Source organism: Cryptomeria japonica, chromosome 7 (genome assembly GCF_030272615.1).
Source record: "Cryptomeria japonica chromosome 7, Sugi_1.0, whole genome shotgun sequence".
NCBI classification, from domain to species: Eukaryota; Viridiplantae; Streptophyta; class Pinopsida; order Cupressales; family Cupressaceae; genus Cryptomeria; species Cryptomeria japonica.
In genome coordinates, this window is record NC_081411.1 from 106,418,530 (window position 1) to 106,443,334 (window position 24,805).

Here is a 24,805-nt window from a genome sequence, read left to right on the forward strand (position 1 = left end):
GGCTGAGAACAAGGAAAAATTAAATGCAAATAGAACCCAAATAAAAATATTTCGCATAAAAAGAAAAGGCCATAGAAAAATAAAGACAAGAAGAAATATAAAGCGTTTAATATGGGGCCAGCAAAACAAAGGAGGGAGTGGCTCACAAAATAAGAAACGGAGAATAAAAAGCACCCGGCATAAAAGGAGCCAAGGGGCACAAAGGCACATAAACCTTGGCAGAGACAACAAAGAAGCATGGAGTATAAAAGGTGTACGCAGTGAGCAATTGGCACGAAGGCATAGCAACCCTTGCGGAGGCATTAAGCGACACATACGCACCACACAGCCTGTACACACCACGCAACACGTACGAACGACCAAGAAAGGGCACGCTACACGTTGGAAAGGTTGGAGCGTAGCCACGAAGGGGAGACGCGGCGTATGCGGGAAGACAAAGGGGAAGGGTGGCACGAAGGGAACACGGGGAGGCGGAGGTGACGGCGGCGAAGGGAACGCCCCAAGCGTACGCAAGCTAAGGCATCCGCGGGTCAGTGGCACATGCAGCACTAGCGGCACACGCACCACCACCGGCGTACGCAGTACCCCCGGCATACGCAGCACCACCGGTGTACGCAGCACCACTGGCGTACGCAGCCCCACCGTAGGCGTGCGTAGCATCCGTGGCGTACGCAGCCCCCGTGGCATACGCAGCACCACCGTAGGCGTGCGCAGCACCAGACCAAGGCGTATGCAGCAGCTAGTGTACGCAACACTCAACTGGGACGTCCGCCTTAGCCATAGCCATAGCCACAGCGCACACAGCTACCGGGTAAAATGGCCACATCAGCTCCACAGTACAGAGATCGGTGAAAAAGCTCAAGGCTACCAAAAGGGCCATCACTACGGTTGCACAGTAAGGAGAAAGCATACGCGAGCAAGGCACAAGATGATGAAAGGAAGTCCTGGAAACCCTAGAACAGGAAGTTATGACATAAACTACAAGGCCAGTACCTCTAATAAGCAACCAATGGCCATGCCAGGAACCAGCAGGAAAAGCCAGGACAGGGCAGTAGAACAGGTAAACGTGGAGAATATCACGTTTGAAGGAGTTGTTGGAAGCGAGTGCAGGAAGTGGTGGGAGAGCAATGAGGAGGACCACCCTCTAAAGAATTCACTGAAGAAGGCAGAAGTTCATAAAATCATTTTTATGCCCATCTTCAATCTAAAAGAATTTGAGCCTATATTGCGTGCCATGGTCCATGGGTATGAGCCGGAAAAACATAGATCAGTAATTGACTATTTGGGACAGACAGTGGTCATTTCTTATGCACCCAAGGAATTCAGCAAGGTTTTCGGCATTCCTAGTAGCGGCGATTCAGCTATGAAACCTTCAACAAGAATGCCTACAGAAGAGAAGAAGTGGCTCCTGGAACACATCTGTGGCGATACACTCACAGAAGAGCAATGGGACAGTTTATGGCAGAATAGCAATAGAAGGGGCCTAAAGAAATCCTATCTCAGCTCACCAGAGTGGAGATGCATCATGGATATCCTGAAGAGTAAGCTAAAAGCAGCAAGCGGAGCATCTGATGTTGCAATATGGATGCTACGCCTCATGCACGGATTGAGTAATGGCAAAATTTATAACTGGGGCCGCATCCTCTCCAGCCGGGTAAAGGAAGCCATGCTCCTCAAACACAAGACTCTATATGTGCCCCATCACCTCATTGCCCTCTTCTTGGAAGCATTGAGAACTCAAGTAGCGTTGGAAAATAGAGGGCGTTTTGTGGCCACAAGCCGGGTGGAGCCCTACAAGCCAGCCATGTATTATTGGCTACACCTGGACACTTTTACAGTAACCACAGAGACAACACCGAGGAAAAAAGCAAGGCAAGAACTGGCAGGGAGCATTGAAGAGGGAGGAGAAGAAGACAACAACTCAAAGGAAGAGGTGGAGATAGGGGAAGAAGAGACATACATATCATCTCCAGAGGAAGACAAAGGAGAATTCCGTATGGAGCCAATGGGCATGGAACAGGAAGGAGGTCACATAGGAGGTCTAAGGCAGATAGAAAGCCCTACGGGGGCCATACCAGCCGTACCAAGATGGGGAGTAAGGAAAAAGGTACTTTTTAAACCAGCACAGATTCCCATCACGGCACAATTGGTAACTGGGGTCACAAGGACCCCATCTCAGTTAGTAGACTTGAGGGGACACAGTGCTGGGGCCCACACCCTCCATATAAACACACCCAGAGGCGTGGAAGCGGCTAGAGCTGTTGCATTGGTAGTGGCACCAATAACTGATCAACTTGCAACCATGGAGGTAGGAAATACAGAAGGGGGAATACACTGTGAAGAACCAGAGGGAGGCATAGGAAAGGGGACCGAGGAAACAGACATGGAGACAGAAGCAGACAGCTTACTAGCGAGATTCCAGATGGACATAAAGATTCCACCTCCTTCACCATCGTTGGGGCCTGATCAGCAGGAGGAGAACCTGAGGATTGAAGAAATCGGGAAAGGGCACACTACGTCCTCACCAGCAGAGGGGATTCGAGAGTGGGAACTTGTTGCACAACATTTTCTTTCTCAGCTAGAAGTAATGAGGACAGCTACAGACAGGATGATAGAGAATTCTCGAGGATCTGATATGCCTGCTATAGTAAGAGCAACGAAAGCACTACTGGCATGTATGACAGAAGGCTGCAAGAGGGAGTTCTCAGAGAAAATTGGAAACCATGGCTGGCCCGACACAGAAACTCCGGAGATAGTAGCAGAATGGGGTGTACCACAGATCCTTAGTGGGCATACAGGAGGTAATCAAGAAGTAATGAGAACTCTCACTTCTATGGAACAGACTTTCCGTACTACATTTTTACAGCTCCAAAGGATGACCTGGAAAGCGAGCAAAATAGAAGGAGACCACACCTTAGCCCTACAGCGTGAAAGTGAACTGAAAGAAAGGATCCATACTATAGAGCAAGAAATGGTTCAAGAGAGAACCACGCGATTGAAACAGGAACGGAAGTTGGCTGCCTCTGTGAAGGACTGCATGGATGCACTCAGGCTTCTGAAAGCCACTCGAGAGAAGCAACTCCTCGCTAAAAGGGATCTGAAGATACTCCGAGAGCGGACCAGTACGAGAACAGGGACATCCTCTTGTCCCTCTAAATAGATATTTCTTGTTATTTTGCTGTGGTGTTCATCTAGAAGACGAACAAGTTTTGGGGGGGGATGATGTAAGCCAGTTAATTAGTAAATAAGGCTTTTTGGTAATGTATTAAAATAAAACAATAGTATTAAGTTATAACTAACGGGTAGTTGGTTGTCTGACGGTTGATGGCCTAACCAACCGCAAACTCTTTATATGTAAGCTTGTAGCACATTTGGAAACACATTGGAGTGGAGATTAATATATGATATACATCTGTGTTACATGAATATCTCTCGGCATACTGTGTCATGTGTTGTTAGTTCCATGATAGTGTTTTATTGTACTCTGGCATTATAGTTGGATCTTGGTGTTTTGTATGCTACAACGAAATCCACTTAGGCTACTAACACTTGGCATTTGTGAATTTGCTCTGAGGAGCGATTTCTGGAGAACTGGGACGCAAACCCCAGGGCTTAGATATTGGGACACAAACCCCAATAGAAGGTTTCAGCAGCTTCATTTGGTTTCAGACTTTGATTGGAGTGCAAGTTCAGCATTGGAAGAGCTTTGGTTTTGGACGTTGGGTATATTGCTTGGCACGTGGGAGTTCCTTGGCTGCTTGGACGTGACTGCAGCAGCCGTACGGCCTCCTTCCAGCTGGCATGTGGGTTGCTGATTGGTATTCATCAGCCATCTCTTTTTTTGTGCGTGGATGGTCTTTCTTGCAGCCGGCAACATTATTTTGGTTGGTAGATACTTTGCTGGCATATCATTTATGTATTTTGCCTGGTACGATTTGTAGCTATTCTGGGTTGGCTGAATATTATATTATTGCACATTATTTTCCAACCTATTTCATATTTGCTGCTGTTGTTATTCATTGTTTACCTCTATCTGGAAAAATACAAATATAAACAAAAGACACAACCTTTCTGCAACTTCTGTCTCTCTCTGAAAGATCATTTAATAAACAGGAAGAATTTATTTTAAAACAAATAATTAAAAAATTACAGCCTGTCAGCTTAAAAGATCCATCAGGGATCTTTCAGCCTACTCAATGAAGGCGAGAGGAAAATAATCCGTTTTGGTTGCTTTGTTTAATTCCCTGTAATCAATGCAGACATGCCATTTCCCATTATTTTTAGCTACAATTCCTAATATTGAAACCCATTGGCTAACAGAAATAGAATAGATGAATCCAACCTACAGCAGTTTCTCTTTCTTCTTTCACTATTAATCTTGAAGGAAAGTAATTTCTTCTTTGGTGTTTCCTCACAGGTCGAATGCTTTCAATGTAAATATGGTGTACACAAATGCTTCAATGAATTCCATTCATATTCTTTATACTCCTAGGCTGAAGCTTGTGTGCAGTTTTCTAACCAATTTGTTAACTGTGCTTCTTCTTCATCTGCTAGCCAACTGTTAATGGATAATTGTTGATTTAACTGAGCACCAACTTGTTTTGTCCCTAAATGGACAGAATGAATTTCCTTATAAGGACTGATCGGTGTATTTAACGGGCAAGAATGAGCAATTAAATGCTTTCAGAGAATCTCTTGGGCATCTCTGGAGCCATTCTTTCCTCAGAGATTTGAATGCTTTCAGAGAATCTCTTGGGCATCTCTGGAGCGATTTTTTCCTCAGATTTCTTCTCTATTGTTTCAGGAAGCTTTAAACCGTGTGCTGGGGGATGTAAACAAAGAAATATCATTACAGTTGACAAATCAACTTAATAAACTGACCAAAATCATAACACTAAAAAAATCAGATTTGGAAGAAATAAATGCAGAATCTTCTTGTAGCCAAATAACAACAGAAAATTGCTCTCTTATACAGTCCACATACCTGAATGCCACGCTGCTTCCAATCATCACAACTACTAACAACATGCATTGATTCCACCATAGATTTGTCCAAACATCTGAACCGTACAATGCCCATTCGTTTCCAATAATCAAGCATTGGTTTAGTATATTGAGCATTCTCATCATAAATCCACAATCTTTGTTTTGAACGGGTGATAGCAACATATAAATGTTTCACTTCACTGCACAGAAGATTATGCTTGATATTGTCAAACTTGGGATATTGACATTGCTCACAGCTGTTGAAACCTTTCTGTTCCATGAAATCATATATTACTCGCCACTTCATGCCCAATGGAGAGCTACTGAAGAAATTATACAGCAGAACATCCTACAAAAAAAAAACAGAAATATCTTATCTATATTTAACAAATGAAGACATAATGTTCTTTCTTAGAAATGTACAAAGGATGAAATAGAACCTGAAATTCAAGTCCTTTGCATTCGAGTATTGTCAACACAAGAGACTGCTTCCCCACTTGCTCAAGGACCTGTATTTTCTGATCATCATCTCGTACTAATATTGCTTGTTCGGCACCAAATTCATACTTTCCACTTCCAATGTTTCCTCCATGACCAAAAATAGTGGTAATAACACTTTCCTCTTCCTTAGTATCCAGAAATGTTGGAGCTTCTCCATAAATTAGACTGGTCTCTGGCCTTAATTTATCTACAGCAAAAGGAAAGAAATGATACAGCAGCTCCACAACACTCTGTGCTAGTTTGGTTATTCCAGTATGAGTTCGAAAGTTTTGGCTCAGATGGAACAGGTCAGGCATCAATTTTGTTTTGGACTGATCATTGTCTACTTCAAGAAATTCTTTAAAGAACAAATTTCTAATGTCTTCAAAACGAAAGTAAACACCTCTTGCAATTGTTTGAGCAGTGTCACCAGCAAAGATAAAGCCCTCCCTAACATTAGAGCACACATATTTGAACAAAGAGATTTGAGCCATGGGAAGATCCTGAACTTCATCAACATAAACAAAGTTCATTTTCTCCCCTAAATATCCATTAGATCTGATCTGATGGTGCAAGTGATTCACAACATCAGCAATGTCAAAGTTACTGTTTTTTTGTTTTTGCTTTTCATATTGCAAGAAAATATCATAGATCGCTTCTCTTTGTTTGACACATAATGTAGATACACGGCTTTCTGCTATTCCAATATAGTCATCCCGACTCAACTTGAAATCAGGAGAACTAAGAGATTTTAAACTACCTTTGATGTGTGATACAATTTCAGTGAATACCACTGAAGAGTCAAGACCTCTTCTTAACTCTACATTGAAGTGTGGCCAATAAACTGAGTCAAAGCATTCATAGTTGACTTCATTTTTTCTCATGATTTGCATGAATGCAAGGGATCTTGTATGCATGGATCTTTTTGCACCAATAAAAAGTTCCTGATCATCAAGTATTTCAGTGGCTTCACCATCGTCATCAAAGTCCTTACAATTACTTCCTGACTTTGTTAAACCCACTTCCTTGCCAATGTTGTCATTTGAACAATCATCTTTCTTTTCCATCTGGTACCCTTGTTCTTCAGGACATCTGTTTTGGAAGAACTGGCTACGAACACTCCCATCTAACATTGTCAAGAATTTCTGAAATGTAATGACCATAGGAAAATGCTTGTCATCTATATCAATAAAACTATCTGGAATATTTTGAAAATCCTGTAGACTATCACTGCTGTCATGAATTGCCTGGTGGGGAGTTAGATCCTTTCCCTGTATGAAACTAATAACAGAAAGAGCTGTTACAGTGAGCATGTACAAACTTTCCATGGTCAGTTTTAATGCATAGTTTCTAATTCCAACATGCTCTAGCACCCATAAAAACAACGTTCACACAACTTCTCTTCTGAAAATCATTTTTTCAGATCATCTACTAACTAATATGGCATAAAAAATCAAATAGCATAACATGATTATTCTTCCTACCAATTTCAATGAGATTATACAGAATAAAGTGTCACTTCTTAGATATTCAACAGCATCATCGATTTATTTATAAAAAGGCACACATGCATGCTACCAGATTCCGCATTTTTGCAGTCTTTCTTTTTAATTGAAATTTTACATAGATAGATCTTGCAAAATGTAGTCAGTGTACAATGTCTGAAATTAAGATGATGTAGTCAGCGTACAATGTCTATTATTGTGTTTTGACAATATTGGTTATCCAGCTGTGTTAATTATTTGTCAGTTTTGGATAGTTATAAGCAACAATTGGTTAACAGTTGTGTTCCTCTTAACGATCATTGGATCCTCTAAATAGATTGTGTATCATCAAGTGAGTATGATCTAGTCGGATCAACTCCAATTCTTCGCTGGCCATAGCTGGTCTTCTTCTATATTTTTTTCATGTGTGAATAAATAAATATTTTACTCCTGTATCTGGTATGCATTGTTATCTCTATTGTTAATTCATGTATTTATCTTATCAAATACAGCAGTAAACATTTGGCATCATTGCCTTAAAAGAAATCCGGTCACATTCCTTCACAAAATTGTATGGAAGTAGCCTTCGCGGCATTGAAAAGTTGTCAATCAAAGGAGATTTAGTCAAGCCAAGGATGTATAAAAGAAAATATGAAGACGAAACAATTGCGCCAAAGGCTGAAGCTGAGGGTAGATTTGAGGATTCCTACATGAACAGCATGTGAGAGAAGCATTGGAACATCTAAATTAAAACTCCCTTGCTACTAGATTCCAAGTGCTAGGTTTGACATAGATTAAAATCATGGTAAGCCCTAGTGGAGAAAAGAAAAAGTTGCCCAAGTTTATAGGCAATAGATTGGAGGATCCCATTACACGTTGTGAACTTGCAAAACAATCTGGATGGCAAATTGAAATATACCCCTTAATTTTATTTTTCAATTTTTTTCACAATTACAATCAACACAAACACACGTTAGGGTTAGACAATGATAATCAAACATTGCTGAAAGCAACCCTTCCACTTTCTGATCACCAAGAGCCCAATGTGGGAAGGTGAGAGCATACGGTGAGAAGGGGGTCGTTAGCTCAATAATCTGCTGGAAATTACAAGGAAAGTACAATACTGGGCAGCTAGCCAGCCCCTTCCGCTTATTGTAATGTCCCCATTTTTTGAAAGGAATTAATTAATTAATTTAATTAGTTAAGATTGTCCAAATTATTATTATTTTTCATGGATAGCTTAATTAATTATTTTAATTAATAATATTAAGTTAATTATTTATAAAGTTATCAAATAAATTAAAAATTAAAAGATGACTTTATATTTAATTAATTTAATAAAGTGACTTAATTAAATATTATATCATAAAGTCACTTAAGTGAAATAATATTATTTTAATATTATTTCTAGAAGCTTCTGGATGATGGACGAAAAAGTATAAAAGGGGATCAAGCTCAGCTTCTCATCAGCCAAGAATTGATATTTTGTATTGATTGAGTTTTGTCGAGCCAAGGGCTTTCTGCAGATCTTTTGTCTTTGGGAACGAAAACTCCCTTTGATAGCATAACTGAGGGAGGGAAAGATCTCTTGAGGAGTTGCATTGAGGAGGTGATACTTCAGTCATCTCATTGGAACTTAATTGTAGCCAAAGGCCAACCTGCTAGGTTCGAACTTGAGGAAACATTGAAGACTTTGGAGGCAATGGGACCTCATTGTTAGTCTACTAGGAGCTGATTACATCTACTTCACTTCTGAGTTTAATCTCAATAATTTTCAGAATTATATTAGATTGGAGGAGAGCCATGATTTGGCTCATTTTAACCCACACTTGCATCTGCATATTAAAGAAGGCAAGGCGATTTCCCTAGGAGTATTTTGGAGGAGATTTGAGGTGGTTGCAGGTTATATTTCAGTCTGAAGCAAGTTCATACCAGTCCACCATTTTCCACGATTTTGCTCATATCTCCTTGCTTGGGCATCAAAATCTACATTTGATTGGAGCGCCCACCTTCGGGAAGGAACACGATGACGTTAAGTGCTTAAACGAGGCTTTTTGTGTTGGTATTTATTTATTATCAGACTGCAGATCAAAACAGGGGCGAATTTGAAAAAGGCATGATTTGGCAAGGTGAATGCACATAGTGGAGTGATATTGCTTTCTTCTTCATCACTACACTTGGTGTTTCATTCCAGGTTCATTTGGCATTGTTTATCATTGAGTTTTCAGTTGTATGCAGGAGTTAATTAGCTGCCATTGTTACTTAGAAAATTCTGAAAACTATTATGTTGTAAGCCATAAACTTGGGTGTTCATAGTTGTTTGGAATACGATTCAATAAGGGTTGTTGTTAGGAATCTAATGTTTGATGTAAATGAGCATTTATGATCAGCATGTGTGCCAACTGTTTCACATAATGTCATTTGGCTGTAAGTGTTTAGTTGCATCAGTCATCTTTTGTCTTGGCCCTCTCTTAAGTATTTTATAATCAAGACTGCATTAAATAAATAAGTTGTGAGTTTTATATATGCTGTAACAAATTGTTCAAATTTGAGGATGCATGACAATTGTTTGACAAAACGTCAACTAGATGATTATAATGTTTGTATGCTTAATTAGTTGGTCAATCATCCCTTCAAATCACTGCAAGCAAAACCAGGGCAAGCTGCATAACATGCAGCATTATACAGTTGTCTGAAACCACATAGCGTGCAGGTTATACAGTCTGAAACTTGAACAACAGGTCGTCCGACAATTGTTTGATAATATTTCCTTGCATTTTCAGTCCTACATAAGCAGGGGATATTATACACTTATCCAGCAGGTGAAAGAACTTCTACAGCAGTTTCGTGGTGCAACCAGCCAATTACAAGATTAGAAGAACTGAAAATAACAACAATCACTCAACTATTTATCCAGTGCGAGGACTGAAAATGAAATTGCAATCAACTCGACCGCTTATTCAGCGGGAGAGCAGTGTTACAATAAATAAGAAAGGCGGCAAGCCAGCCTCTTCCACTTATTCAGTGGGCCCTGAACAACAATCCAAAATACATAGTTGTTAGTACTACTAATCAGCTTTACAATGCACAATATGGATTTTCAGATTATGAGATATCGCTGTCCAAAGATAGGCGGCAAATCTAGCCTCTTCCACTTATGCAGTAGGACTAAGAGTAAACAAGAAACTTGTTGTTAGTACTACTAACCAACACTACAAATGGATAAGAATGATAAATCAAGTGCTGATAACAAGTCCAACAGCTGCGAATAATAGTAGATATTCACTCCCAAACAACATAGACCAATCACATCAAGAAATCCCTCCACACTAACAACTTCAAATTCTGAAAATGCAAACCACACTAAGAAAACGTAGACCAGCAAGCTAAGAACTCACTAAAATGCTCACAACTTAATGCACACTCAACGAAAAGACCTCCAAATGGATGCAAATGAAAGATGAAAGGCAGACAATAAGATTAGAACCAACAAATTGCACCCAAAGCCCCTAAATTAATTAATGCACGCATTCCCAAGCAGCCCAACATAGTACGTCCAAGGTAGAAGTACGATTTGTATTTTAAAAACAAATACTCAACATTAAGCACTACAAAATTACAAACATTATCGCCTAGGGCATATGAAAAGAACGAGCCACTACCTAGAATGAGCTAGAGTTATGAGCGAAAACATTCTACAACCACACCAAACCAGCAACCTGAAAGCACACTAACACCACTCCAAAATCATAAAACCACAAAAATCTTCATCTTCCTTGAGCTCAATCTGCTCCTCTGGATGAGAAATAGTCACAATTTCAGCTAGGCGCTCTCCCTCTAGCACAAAACTGAAGGCACTAGGAGGTATGCATCCCTAGAAGCAAAAGTCTGACAGTATTTCGACAACACTTCGTTATCATAGCAAATGGATACCAAAAATGAGAGCCCAAGGCCCTTATTTATAACTTTTCACCAGGCCAAATTCAAATTCAGATTCATCCCAAATGGTGCTCAAACCAAATGCACTTTCATTTCATCTTCATTAGGCGTTGCATTTCATTTTATTTCCTTAGCATATGGCTTCCACAACATGACCCCCTTTAAGTTGCACTTTTTGGGATAACTTAAGGTTTATAAAATAGTATTATGAATTTGCACTTTGCCATCTAAAAAGAAGGTGAAATAATTTGCCAAAATAGACTTAGGATAAAATTAATATTTTCCTCCTCTATTTTCGTCCTAAGTCAAGATGTAATATATATAAGCCCTAATCAATAAAATATACCTTCTTCAACCATTGCCACATTTGAACTGAAGGCAAGGTACTGAATTGCAAAAATAGTCATTTGACCCCAAATAACACTGCCAGAAATAGCCATTGAGCTGAGCTACAGAACCCCTGCCAAAAATAGCAATACTAAAAATAGCACTTGCTAAAAATAGCATACTGCTAAAAATAGTAAGTGTCTCCAAAGTGATTTTTACCACATTCTGAGTAGCAGTCAAACTTACTAAAAATATTAAGTCCAGAAAAAGTCATCCGATGCAGGATGCATATCAAACCATCCTGTAGCTCTCTGAAAACCCAGAAGGAATCCATAATCTAAACTAACAAACTTCCACAAATGCACCCTTGAAAACACCAAGGAATCCTCCTAAAAAAATTGGAAACCCTAATTTCTGCTTCCAACTATCCTACAGGTCTCCGGAATAGGCTAACGGCCAACTGAACTGGTCACTGCTAAGAAGGGAGTATTACAGTCCACTCTCCCCAAGATTGCTTGTCCTCAAAAAACCGCAAGTCTGGATGCTGCAAAATCTCCTCATCCTCCCAAGTAGCATCCTCCACAAGTAAGTTCTTCCACTTCACCAAATACTCCTTGATTGTTCTTCTCCTCAAAAAACATTCCCTGAAATCAACGATCTCTTCTGGAATCAACACCAACTGTCCTTCCTCATCTAAGGGAGGTAAATCTAAAGAGACCACAACATTGTGTCCAAGTGCCTTCTTGAGGCTTGACATGTGGAAGACATTGTGCACCTTGCTACTCGCCGGTAGCTCCAACTCGTAAGCCACTGCACCAACTCTCCTGATGACTCTGAATGGTCCATAGAAACGTGGCTTGAGTTTCTCTGCTCCACTCTTCTTGAGAATAGACTGCCCAAAAGGCTGAAATATAAGATAGACCATGTCTCCAACCTCAAATGAAGGCTCTACATGATGCTGATCAGTGTACAACTTTTGTTGATTCTATGGAATTTGGAGGTTGTTCTTCAAAGCCTTCAAATTATCCTGACACTGTTGCACCATGTCCCTAGCTTGAGGGGCTTCGCTATCACCAAACATCAAATCAACAAAGTTGGGAGCCTCATAACCATACAATGCCATAAAAGGAGACATCCTGATGGACATGTGATATGAGCAATTGTAGCAATATTCCCCCAAATGTAGCCATCTCACCCATTCTTTCTGTTGCTTTGAAACATAGTTTTTAAGATAGTCTTCCAACCATTTGTTCACAATCTTTGTTTGCCCATCAGTCTGTGGGTGATAACTTGTGCTTGGAGTAAGTGTTGTGCCACACAATCTAAAAACCTCTTGCAAAAAGTGCTTATGAACTTGATGTCCCTATCACTTACAATGTTCTTGGGCAGCCCATGCAATCTAAACACCTCACGAAAGAACACATCAGCAACCCGAGCTACTGTAAATGAGCTGGTAAGGGCAAAAACATGAGCAAACTTAGTCAATCTATCCACCACCACATAGATACAATCCTTGCCATTAGCTCTAGGCAATGACAAAAAATGAGCAAACTTGGTCAATCTATCGAGATACTTTCCCACTTCTGATTGGGAATAGGTAGAGGTTGCAATAAACCAACCGGGTGAGTGTGCTCATTTTTATGCATTTGGCAAGTATGACACTCCTTGATGTAGCTCAACACTTCATGTTTCAAACCCTTACAGGAGAACCTCTCACGAATCTTCCTATAGGTCTTGAAATAACCTTGATGACCAGCAAGAGGAATGTCATGGAAAGCTATAGAATCTTCTTTTTGAGCTGAGATTTAGGTAACAAAAAGATTCTACCCTTGTAAAGTATCAGCCCATCAACCACCTTGTACCTTTCATCACGAAAAGCACCCTCAATAATGCTGGTTGCAAACTTATTTTTGGCACAATCAGCAAGCAACAAGTCCCTCCAATTAGCAGTAAACTCGCACAGTGAGCTCAAATGGGGTCTTCTTGATAGTGCATTAGCTACAATATTGTTTTTGCCTTTGACATACTTGATGTCAGAATCGTAAGCTTGTAGCTTACTTACCCACTTCCGTTGTCTTTCATTTAAATCCTTCTAATGCATGAAGTGTTTGAGACTATTATGATCTATCTTAACCACAAATTTGCTCCCCACCAAGTATTGCCTAAACTTGGCCAATGCGTGCATGATTGCAAGCATCTGCTTGTCATACATGACTATGTCTTCTCAATTCCTCTTAATTTTTTGCTCTCAAACACAATCGGATGCTTGTCTTGCATCAATACAACACCAACACCTTCTTCCGATGCATCACATTGAAGCTCAAAAGGCTTGGAGAAATCAACTAGAGCCAAAATAGGGCACGTGCTCATAATCTCTTTAAACTTGTCAAAAATTCCTTGTCCCTTTTTTTACCACACAAAAGCTCCCTTTTTAGTGAGATCTGTGAGAGGAGCGGCCAACTGGGAATAGCCCTTCACAAATCTCTCGTAGAAGCCACATAGACCCAAGAACCCCTTGAGATGTGTCAAGTTCTCAAGTGGAGGCCAATCAACTATAGCCTTGATCTTCTCGGGATCTACTTTAACTCCTTCCGCACTGATGATATGACCAAGGTAGAGCAACTCCTTCATTCCAAACTCACACTTGGACTCTTTAGCAAACAAAGATTCAGACTCTAGAATGTTGAGTACTTCATCCAAGTGCTTTAAATGCTCCTTCCATGATTTACTGAAAATGAGGATGTCATCAAAGAAGATGAGCAAGAACTTCCTCAACTGCTTCTGAAAGATCCTATTCATATAGGATTGGAAGGTCACAGGAGCATTAGTCAAGCCAAAGGGCATGACTAGAAACTCAAAATGCCCAAAGTGGCATCTGAAGATTGTCTTCTCAATATCAGATTCCCTCATTATAATCTGATGACAACCAGATCTAAGATCAATCTTTGAAACAAAAACAACACCATGTAGCTCATTAATGAGCTCATCAATCCTAAGAATGAGGTACCGATTCTTGATGGTCTTCTGATTGAGAGTTTGATAATCCATGCACATGCGCATGGTCCCATCCTTCTTCTTTACTAGCACCACTACTGAAGCAAAGGGGCTCTTACTCTGCCTAATGTATCTCATATCCAAAAGCTCTTGTATTGCTTTCTCTATCTCATCCTTCTGCTTCTTTGGATACCGGTATGGAGTAGTGACGACTGGCTTAGCTCCTTCTTATAACTCAATGATATGCTCGGTCCCTCTCTCAGGAGGTCTCCCAGAGGGTGGATTTTCAAAGACCCTACTCCTTTTGGTGATCAATGCTTGAATGTCAAAAGAGTAGTTTCTCTTTTCATCGAGTGCATTGGATGGCATGATCATACATTTTGCTGCCCACTCCAATTGGTCATGATGGATTAGCCGCTGCATCCTCTCCAACGACACAATTTGAGGGCTTCCATTAGACATCCCTCTTAACACCACTCTCTTCCCTTCGGACATAAACTTCAGCTCCATTGTTTGCAAATTAATTGCAAAGGACATCCAATCACACAATGTTAGCAATGTAATTGATGGGAACATTTTGTGAGACATTACCAAAACAACGAAGACAAAGTGCAATTATTCTGCAAATAGTGTGGACCTTAAACTTCAGCTCCATTATTTGCAAATTAATTGCAAAGGACATCCAATCACACAATGTCAGCAATGCAATTGATGGGAACATTTTGTGAGACATTGCCAAAACAAGCAAGACAAAGTGCAATTATTCTGCAAATAGTGTGGACCTTGAGACCATGATGTGATGCAAGAGCATCCAATGGTTTAAGGGCAATATTGCATCACCCAAAAATATTGTATTTTTCTTTTGTTTTGCAGTTTCCTTTACTTGGTTTGGAGCCCATGATTACACTTACAAGGTGTAGGACAATCAAAAGCTTGAAACGACCAAAAATATTCACCTGCTCTTTTTAAAAAGTTCATACTAACATGAAAACCGACCCTAACGAGGTGAAATTTTTTTTTTAAAATGATTGGTGAAAGAACCATCTCAATATCCTGCACCATTTGGAAGATATTAAAGTGTTTGTCTTGAGAAATTTCTCCAATGAAGTTTCAAACTCAAAATTAAGGACCTTAGAAGCCCCTAAAAAGTTCATCTTCAAATGTATTTGGCATTGTAGATATCTTTGCGAGCTTTCCAAAGATATGTTATAATAGCGAATCTATCGTTTGAATCAAAAGTTATGGCTCCTGAAAGTTGTGCCACCAAAACTCAAGTTTCAATGAAAATTCCACCTAGGAGAGAAAATGAACTGCTAGACTATTTGACACCAAAAATAAGAAAAGTTACAATTTCTAGAATATTCAAAAGCAATTATTGATGCTAAATAAAGAGGTGAATCGAGGTTTACATAGGGGCAGATCATCAGTACAGATTGTGGCTCCAAATTGTAGGGTTTTCTTAGAGAGTTGATTTTCTTCGTAATGATTTAAGCACATGGGGTTATAGCATGTAATTTTCTAAATGATTTAGCTCTCATTTCATTGGGATAATAGAAAGCAAGCGTTTCTTTCTTGCATTTTATGTTTATTTTTGTGTTGTGTTTTTCGATTTGTAAGGGTAGTACCCTCCATCAAGCAATATCAGAGCAGAAGTTCTTGGGGTTATAGCATGTAATTTTCTAAATGATTTAGCTCTCATTTCATTGGGATAATAGAAAGCAAGTGTTTCTTTCTTGCATTTTATGTTTATTTTTGTGTTGTGTTTTTCGGTTTGTAAGGGTAGTACCCTTCATCAAGCAATATCAGAGCAGAAGTTCCTGAGTGCGTAAACATGTTGTCCTCATTTATGGATTCTCAAAAATGTGACAACCCCTACAAATTTTTGTCTAAAAATTGTCATTTTTGTCTTGAAGGCACGTTTTACAAGGTACAAAACTCACATTTGATAGTGTCAAATCATTGGGGGGTGTCTTTGTCATAATTGTCTAAGTTTTGGTGAGTTTTACTCTTCCTTTTCCTAGCTTTCTGTGCAATTCCGGGTATCAGAACAGTCACTACAAGTTGAAGATTTTACTCTGGCACGCTTCCCGAGGCATAATTTTGCTTTGCCCTCGAACTAACTTAATCCTCAGTCCATCCTCGAACCACGTTTCGAATTTCGTCACATTCTAGGTTCGTTTGCTATGTCTTTATTCAATTTCGGGTTTTTTCTCCCTGACTACAGGTGGGAATTTTTCCTTGAATTGCAAGTTTTAATGATTTTCTTTGTTTGAGTCTTTGTAGGGAAATTTTTGGCTAATTACAAATGCACTTTATTGAAAAAAGAACTTGTAACTTACTTTTTATTTCCCCCTTGATGCTTTTAGGCTTTTTAAGTCATAATAGGGATTTTTTTGATAAGTTACAAGATAATTTTATATTGCATATTTAAAAGTCACTTGTAATTCTTTTCTAAAACCCCTATTTTAATGTCTTTTGCTTGTAATAGCGATTTTAAACCCCTATTACATGTGTTAAGTTATTAAAACTTGTTGTAGGGATTTTATTTTCCCTTTACAAGTTATTTAAAACTTGCATATCTCTCTCCAAAACCAGATTTTGCTTAGAAACGGAATAAAGTGACAATTTTAAACTTGCTATCGTGCCCAAAAAACCCGATTTTCTCCATAAAGTGTAAATTGAGGAATTTTAAACTTGCAATTGGATTTCTAAAACCCGATTTTGCCTTGTTGAGAGAAAAGTAACATTTTAAACTTGTAATATGGGAATTAAAACCCGATTTTCACTATTACATGTAAAATGAAACTTCTTGTTCTTTCCCAAAAACCCGACCAGCAATATTGGAGGATTTTGTTGACAATTTCCACCGATTTTTGTGGAGAAATCTTGGGAGGAGAAAGGCGTTCAGGTTTCCTTACTATTTCCATGCATTTTGAAACTCTTCTCATGCCATTAGGTGGATTTGTTTGCTGGTTTGAACGCGTTTTAAAAGCAAAAAATGTTTTTGAAAATGCCACATTTTACATCTTCAAATGCCACGAATCATACCTCTCCTAAGTTATTTTGGCTTCTTTCATCTAGGCATGGAGGGTGAAGTTATTATTTGACCAATTCTTCAGGCTTTTGGAAGGCGTTTTGCTGCCCATGGCTTTTGGTAAAAACGTAGCTAGGGTTTTGGAATACGGTTAATCTCTATTTAAAAGTTTTCCTCCCTTCTTTCAAAGATTGATCATCTTTTTGAAGAGGCATTTCAGTTTGAAGCAAGGTATGATTTCTTTTCTTTTCTTGTTTTGTTGTCTTCTTGTTTTTCCTTTCTAGTTGTAAATGTTGGTTTTGCCCCCAAAAATCGGTTTTGTGAGAGATTTTCCCCTTTGTTGCACGTTTGCAAAGCAATTTGCAAATTCCATTGTCTTTCCGCATTTTCCCTCTTTACTTGTATTCGGGATTTTAAATCCCAATTACAAGTTGGATGAAAATAATTGTTCTTCCCTTATGGTTATAAGAATTTAACCATCTTTTGTTGAAATTTCAAGTTGCAAAGATAATAAATACCCGTCCTTTCAAAATCGGGTTTTTAGAACCGGATTACATGTGGAAAGTTCTTACCATTTTCTTGAAGACGACATTCTCAAAATCCTTCCATTTTCATCCATATTTATTGAATAAGTCTTGGTGGTTGAAAAAATCTCTCTAGTTAGTTAGGATCCTACCACCTTTTTCTCAAAACTCCTCGTCTATAAATACTTGAGGGGTCTATTGTAATTTTTATCTTTTGGGAAAGCAAGCAAAAACTGTGTCAAATTTACAGCAAAAAAGTCTTTAATGTTTTATGTGTGAATTCAACAATTGAAAGAAATAGAAAGAAATTGCTCAAACTTTGAGTCTTTGTGCTACATTCTTGAGTTCGTGTTCTATATTATCTTTCTTGCAAGTGTTCCTTCAAAGAACTTAATCGAATTTGATTTGCAGTCTTTGTGCTGAAAGTATTTAAGGTTAATATAAATTAGAATAAATATTTTTTTGAGGAGTTGTAAGTCTTTGTGCTTGCACTTATTCTTAAGAGAATTTAGGAGCAGATTTTGTGAGAAATAGCTGTGAGTCTTTGAGCTTATACTACTTCCAATTGTTTTACGTAGAAAAGAATAAGATATTCTAGTCTTTGTGCTGTTATAATTTGTTCTTAATCAAATTAGTATAGAAAAGGGTAGATAGGACTTCACATAATCAAGTCTTTGAGCTTAATATTGATGTCCCATACCAAAAGAAGTGACGGAAGTCTTTGAGCTTTCAAGAAACTTCATTTCCTTTCTCTCATTTCATTTCAAAAACTTGTTACTGTTGTTTTATATCAAATTGCTATCACTTTTCTGTGAAGAGAAAAGGATATTGCCTTTCTTGAAAAAAGAAGAAAGATTGTTGTCCCATCCCATTTTATTTTTGAAGTTGTAGTTAGATAGGGGGAGCCTTCCCTTAATTAGGAGAGTTTTACTCACACGCTGTGGTTGAAACCACAATTTTGTATATTTCCCCAAGTGTACAAAATTTTCAACCAACAGTTTTTTGGCGACTCTACTGGGGACACGAACGCATTCGGAAGCCTCATGCTTTCGTTTGAAGACTAGTGTCTTGCTAATCTTAACAAAGCAGGAATAAATTTTCTTGGGTTTCCTACTGATAGGAGATTGGAAATATTTAGATTTCTCTAAGCTGGAAGGTTTGCATGTTTACGTTCATCGTAGGAAGGGTGAAAGTTCTCAAGAAATCTCTCCTGCTGAACGAGCTAGGTTCCATTTGCTTACTAGTACATCCTCCCTTTCGCGAACCACAAGTTACCCTCCTTCAAGGAAAAAGAAGTCTATCCCAAGTGAAAATTTCCCTTTGTTTTTCAAACCATTGATATCTTCATCATCTAGTATGGCTAATCCACCTCCACCTCCTCCTCCCGGTCCGTGGGGAATAGCTTTTGGTCCTTTGGCCCTAACCCCACCTCTTCATCCACTTCCACAAAGTTCCCGGAAAAATCTTCCCAAGTTCTATGGAGATGGAAAGCAACATCCCGATGAGCATGTCAAATCTTTCTATATGGCATGTGGTTTTCTTGGAGTAGAACATCAATATGTTGTTATTCGTTTGTTCTTAGAAACTCTTCAAGGTATTGCAGCTGATTGGTTTTTCAATCTTGCTGTTGGTTCAATCATTTCTTGGAACTCATTGAGAGGCAAGTTTGAAGAACGTTTCAAGCCCACGGAAGATGAACATGCCTTGCTGGCCCAATTGACCCAAATGAAGAAGGATACTTATGAAGGCATGCGTCAATTCATTGCTAAGTTCAACAAATTAGCAGATAGAATTCCTATCAATTCTCAACTTACTCCTGAGAATCTCAAGTGCTTTTTCATCAATACTCAGTTGCCCGAGGTCACTTTCTTCTTGAGATGAGCCTCTCTCGCTGATTTGGCTGTTGCTCAATCAATGGCTATTGAAAATTGAAGATGATTTAATCCTAGCTAGTAAAATAAAAAAGGATTCTAAATGGTCCAGAGGAGGTTCACATATGGAGAGTTCATCTTCTGGTCCTACTGACCCAATGGTGCAGAAATTGGCAAATGAACTTCTTACTTTAAAGAAGCAAGTATCTCAGAATTCCTACCCTACACCATACAAGGATATCCCAAGGCGAACGTATCCTAATGTTGCTGCTAATTATGCTGCTAAGAATCAACTCAAGTTACCTCCTCCTTCCGAGAGGCTTGCGCTTGAACCACCTCCTTCAAAGGCAGCAGTTGGCTATTATGAGACGGATCAAAATGAGTCTTCTTATTTTTATTATCAGTCTGATGACGTTGCTCTTCCTCAACAAGAAGAAGAAGATGTAACTGGTGACTCTACTATACACTATATGCACTATGATGACTCTGTTGCTGCTGAAAGGACTCATGGTCAAGCATTTGTCATGATGACAAGATCCCAGACTCGGTTGGCTCAACAAGATGAAGCTGCAAAAGTTGCAAGTGATTTACAATCACCTGTTACTATTGCTAAAAGGGGAACACCGTCACCCTACACTCCAAAGGATGCAGCAAAAAGTCAAGTAAATAACAACAATCCTCCTTTTGCTTTTTCTACTGATCCCAAGCCCAGCATGCCTAACCCCAAACCACAATTGGACAATGTCTATCCCTCTCTAGCTGGTTTGTTTCAAGCTTTCGACATATTGATCATGCTAGGAAGACCAAGATTCATATGTCCGAAGTTGAATACTTACAAGCTAATCCTGATCAATTTTATAGGTTAGCTAACTTTTTTAAAAGTAAGGAAACTCATCCTATACTTGAAAATACTACCCCTCAAGAACCCAAGAATTTGCCCAATCATTTGGTGGCCATTCCATCTACTACCCAAGGAAAAATAGAACCTTTTTACATTTCCCTGTTGATCAATGGTTTTCAATTGAGCAATTGTGTCTTGGATTCTGGTGCTTCTGATAATGTCATGCCCGCTAGAGTTGCTCAAGCTTTGGGGCTGACCTTGACCAAAACTTTTGGTCATTGTTATTCCATGGAAAACAAACAAGTGCCTCTTATTGGGCAAATCAAAGATGCTCAATTTGCATTTGCAGCTTTTCCAGATAATAAAATAAAGATGAGTGTTTTGGTAGCTGACGTTCCTGCATCATATGGAATGTTACTTGGCCGTAATTTTTGCAAGAATGTTGGAGGTGAACTCAACATGGATATGACTGAAGCGAGAATACCTGTCAAAGGTGTTGTGCCGAAGTTGGTTCTTGAAAGAGAAACCAAGTATCGGTTGTCAAGTCTAATGATCCCCATGCTCAGATTCTTTTTGAATCATCAAGTTTCGGGAATTATTATCTTCATATAGATGAAATCTCAGAATTTGCTGAAGATTGTCCTTCTAGAAGCTCCGACATTTCACCACTTTCAGCAAATGAAAAATTTGCTGATATTGAGCAAAACCAAGCATCGGAAGATAGGTCTTCAAGTTCATATATTATGGTTGAAGAAGCTTCATCTCTTGTTGCTGATGAAAATATTCCACTACCTTCTCAACAAGAAGAGTTCTCCTACACAAGATGAGAGTCCATCTTCTCCTATGGAAGAAGATGACAACTTTTCTTTTCATAATGCATCCATTTCAGATGAAGGTAGCACTAATCATTCCAATGAAAACGACAGTTTGAATTATGTGTGTACTCTTGAGTTTGATGGTAGCTACGCTACAAATGGATCTGGAGCTTACGTAGTTCTCATATCTCCTAAGGGAGAGATCTTCCCTTATCCCTTCAAACTGCAATTTGCTAATACTAACAATACGGCTGAATATGAGTCGCTTTTGTTAGGAATGAGCGTTGCATTGAAAAGAGGAATCAAAAACCTTCACGCCCAGGGTGATGCAGAATTATTAGTTTGTCAAGTAAGGAGTATATATCAGACTAGAAATGATAGACTCGGGCATTACCGTAATTTGGTATGGGAAAATATTGAAGATTTCAATGCTTTTAGCATCTCAGTTGTGCCTCGTGAGTACAATGATAGGGCTGATTCCCTTGCTGTTTCAGCTACTTTGTTAATTCCCCATCTTGACTTTGGTCAAGATAAATACATTATTGAGTTAATCTGCAGGCCTAGTGTGCCTGACAATTGGGATCATTGGCAGATCTTCAATGATGATAAGCAGATTAATAACTTCCTACAAACAGAAGATGGTTTCAACAACCTATACTTCGAAGGAAGTAATTCTCCTACTTCTTCGTCATCAAATTCAATGTCTGAAACATCATGCAAATCGGATGAAAATATCTTTCAGCTGAAAGGAAATAAGATTCCCAAGGGGTTGGTTTCTCTTGAAAACTTTTCCATCAACATGATCATTATATCAAGAGGCGGCAACAAGAAAGTGTTGATTCTCCTATGGGATATGAGAAATACAATATTGGATCAGATGAAGACCTCAAATTTGTCAATATTGTCAATAACTGCACTTCAGATGAAAGAGATCAGTTTATTCAGCTTTTGCGCCACTACCTTGATGTCTTGGCATATTCATACGATGATCTAAAATCCTTTCAACCCAAGGAAGTGTAGCATGACATTCCCCTAAGCTTGGTGCAGTTCCCTTTAGACAAAAGCAACGCCAGTATAATCCAAAAAATTCAGGTACCATTCTTTCTGAGATTCAAAAGATGCTTGATGCTCGGATTATCTTTCCCATCCATCATTCAACATGGTTGGAAATATAGTGTCGGTGCGTAAAAAGAATGGAGAAATAAGTATTTGTGTTGATTTCAGAAATCTTAATCAATTGTCACTCAAGGATAATTATCCATTGCCAATCACGGATCAAGTTTTACAAACAGTGACAGGTTCTGAAATGATATCTATGTTAGATGGATTTTCGGGATACAATCAGATTGAGATTAGTGAATCTAATCAGCATAAGACCGCATTTACTACTCCATGGGGTACATTTCCCTACCGCAAAATGTCTTTTGGCTTGATCAATGTAGGAGCTACTTTCCAATGAGCTATGGACTTGGCCTTTCGTGGTACTGTGGGAAGATATATTGTAGTGTATCTTGATGATCTTACTGTTTTTTCTAAAGACCGTGAGAATCATCTTTTTCACTTAAAAGATGTACTTGAAAGATGTCGCAAGCACGGCATCGCCCTTAATCCCAAGAAGTCAATTTTTGGGGTGACTGAGGGAAAACTCCTTGGTCATATTGTTTCCAGGGACGGAATTAAAGTTGATCCTGAAAGGGTTAAATCTATTCAAACTCTTCCTCTGCCGTCCAATAAGACCGTTGTTCATTCCTTCTTTGGTAACCTAAATTTTCTGCGGAGATTCATTCCTGACTTTGCAGAAAAGACCCGTCATATTGTGGATATGATGAAAGGAAAGACTGCTTTCCATTGGAATTCAGACGGCAAAGCTACATTTAATGATATCAAACATGCAATTGCTCATGCACCTGTATTGGTATGTCCCAACTATACCAAGGAGTTCATGATGTATAGTTATGCTTCCAAGCATACTATGTCGGCTATTTTGATGCAGAAGAATTCAGAAGAGATTGAATCTCCTATTGCTTTCATGAGTTGTCCTTTAAAGTCTCATAAACTCAAGTATTCCTCTATTGAGAAGAATGCCTATGCAGTTGTTAAAGCAGTCCAGAATTTCCATTTTTACATCCTGAAATCTCATACCGTTGTGTTAGTTCACGATACATCAATCAAGTCTATCTTAAGTTTTAACACAAGAGGAGTTTGACACAAAAAAGGGGAATTAGATTGCCAAAATCCAAGAGTACGATTTGGAAATTAGGCCTACAAAGCTTGTTCGAGGAAGAGGACTTTGTCAGTTGATAGCAGAAGGGATTCCAGAGGAGCAAAAATTGGATGATTCTGAAGATCTTCCCAAGGTGTTGTTTGTCAATACTACTGATGATTGGTACTCTAATATAGCATTTTTCTTGACTTATGGTGAATGTCCACAACATTTGTTATTCAAGAAAAAGAGGAGTATCAAGTTGAAAGCTGCAAACTTTGTAATATGGGATATTGGTTTGTACAAAAGAGCAATTGACGGTACTTTCCTTAGTTGTGTTGACAAAGCACAACAAACCAAATTGTTGGAATCTTTCCATGACAAGGCTTGTGGTGGTCATTTTTCTGCACCAGTGACTACTCATAAAATTTTGAGAGCTAAGTATTATTGGCCTACGCTCTTTCAAGATGCTTTTAGATGGGTGCATAAATGTATACATTGTCAGCAATTTGTGGGCAAACAAAAACTTGCAACATTACCATTGAAACCGGTGATTGTTGAAGAACCTTTCAGGCAATGGGGCATTGATTTCATTGGTGTGATCAATCCTTCTTCAAGTGCAAGTCATTCGTATGTTCTTACTACTCCAGATTATTTCACCAAGTGGGTGGAAGCAATACCGGTAAAGAACACTACTTCTGAGATAGTGTGTAGATTCCTCAAGGAGAATATTATATTCAGATTTGGTGTTCCATACAAGATCATGACTGATAATGCAGCCACCTTTTCTTCCTCTGAAATTTCACAATTTTGTTTTGAATATAGTCTTTTGTTAACTCATTCATCCGATTATTACCCCCAAGGTAATGGTCAGGCAGAATCAAGTAACAAAAATCTGATTACCATTATTCGCAAGCTTGTGGAAGAAAATCAAAGGTCTTGGCATAAGGCTCTTTTTGATGCTTTATGGGCGGACAGAATTACACCCAAAAGAGCTATTGGTATGTCACCATTCCAGCTTCTTTATGGGATCAATGCAGAGATACTCGTTACTTTGGAACTTCCTGCTCTTAAGTTGGCTAAAGCAATTGAAGATCAAACTTTTGAGAATGCTTTAGACAAGGGGATCATGTATCTTTCTCAGCTGGAAGAGCAAAGAACACAATTAGTGGACCGGATTGCTCAGCATCAACAAGTCAAAGTCCTTTTTCACAAAAAAGCAAAGCAAAGAGGATTCCAAGTTGGTGATCGTGTTTTGCTTTGGGATAAGTGAAGGGAACCGAAAGGTTTACATGGAAAATTTGATT

The 24,805-nt window shown here is 38.9% G+C and overlaps 1 protein-coding gene across 3 annotated transcripts in view; it reads right to left on the reverse strand.

Moving 5' to 3' along the window:
* The window catches only part of LOC131045062 (uncharacterized), a 235,450-nt gene that overhangs the window by 110,060 nt on the left and 100,585 nt on the right, over positions 1–24,805 (reverse strand). For 2 of the 3 annotated variants that reach the window (XM_057978578.2, XM_057978577.2), the window contains exons 9-10: positions 5,427–6,747; positions 4,985–5,335 (exon numbers count right to left, since the gene is read on the reverse strand). In XM_057978578.2, the coding sequence (XP_057834561.2) occupies positions 4,985–5,335; positions 5,427–6,747 (1,672 nt within the window). The remainder of the gene's footprint in view (positions 1–4,984; positions 5,336–5,426; positions 6,748–24,805) is intronic. The other variant, XM_057978579.2, reaches the window with a different exon arrangement.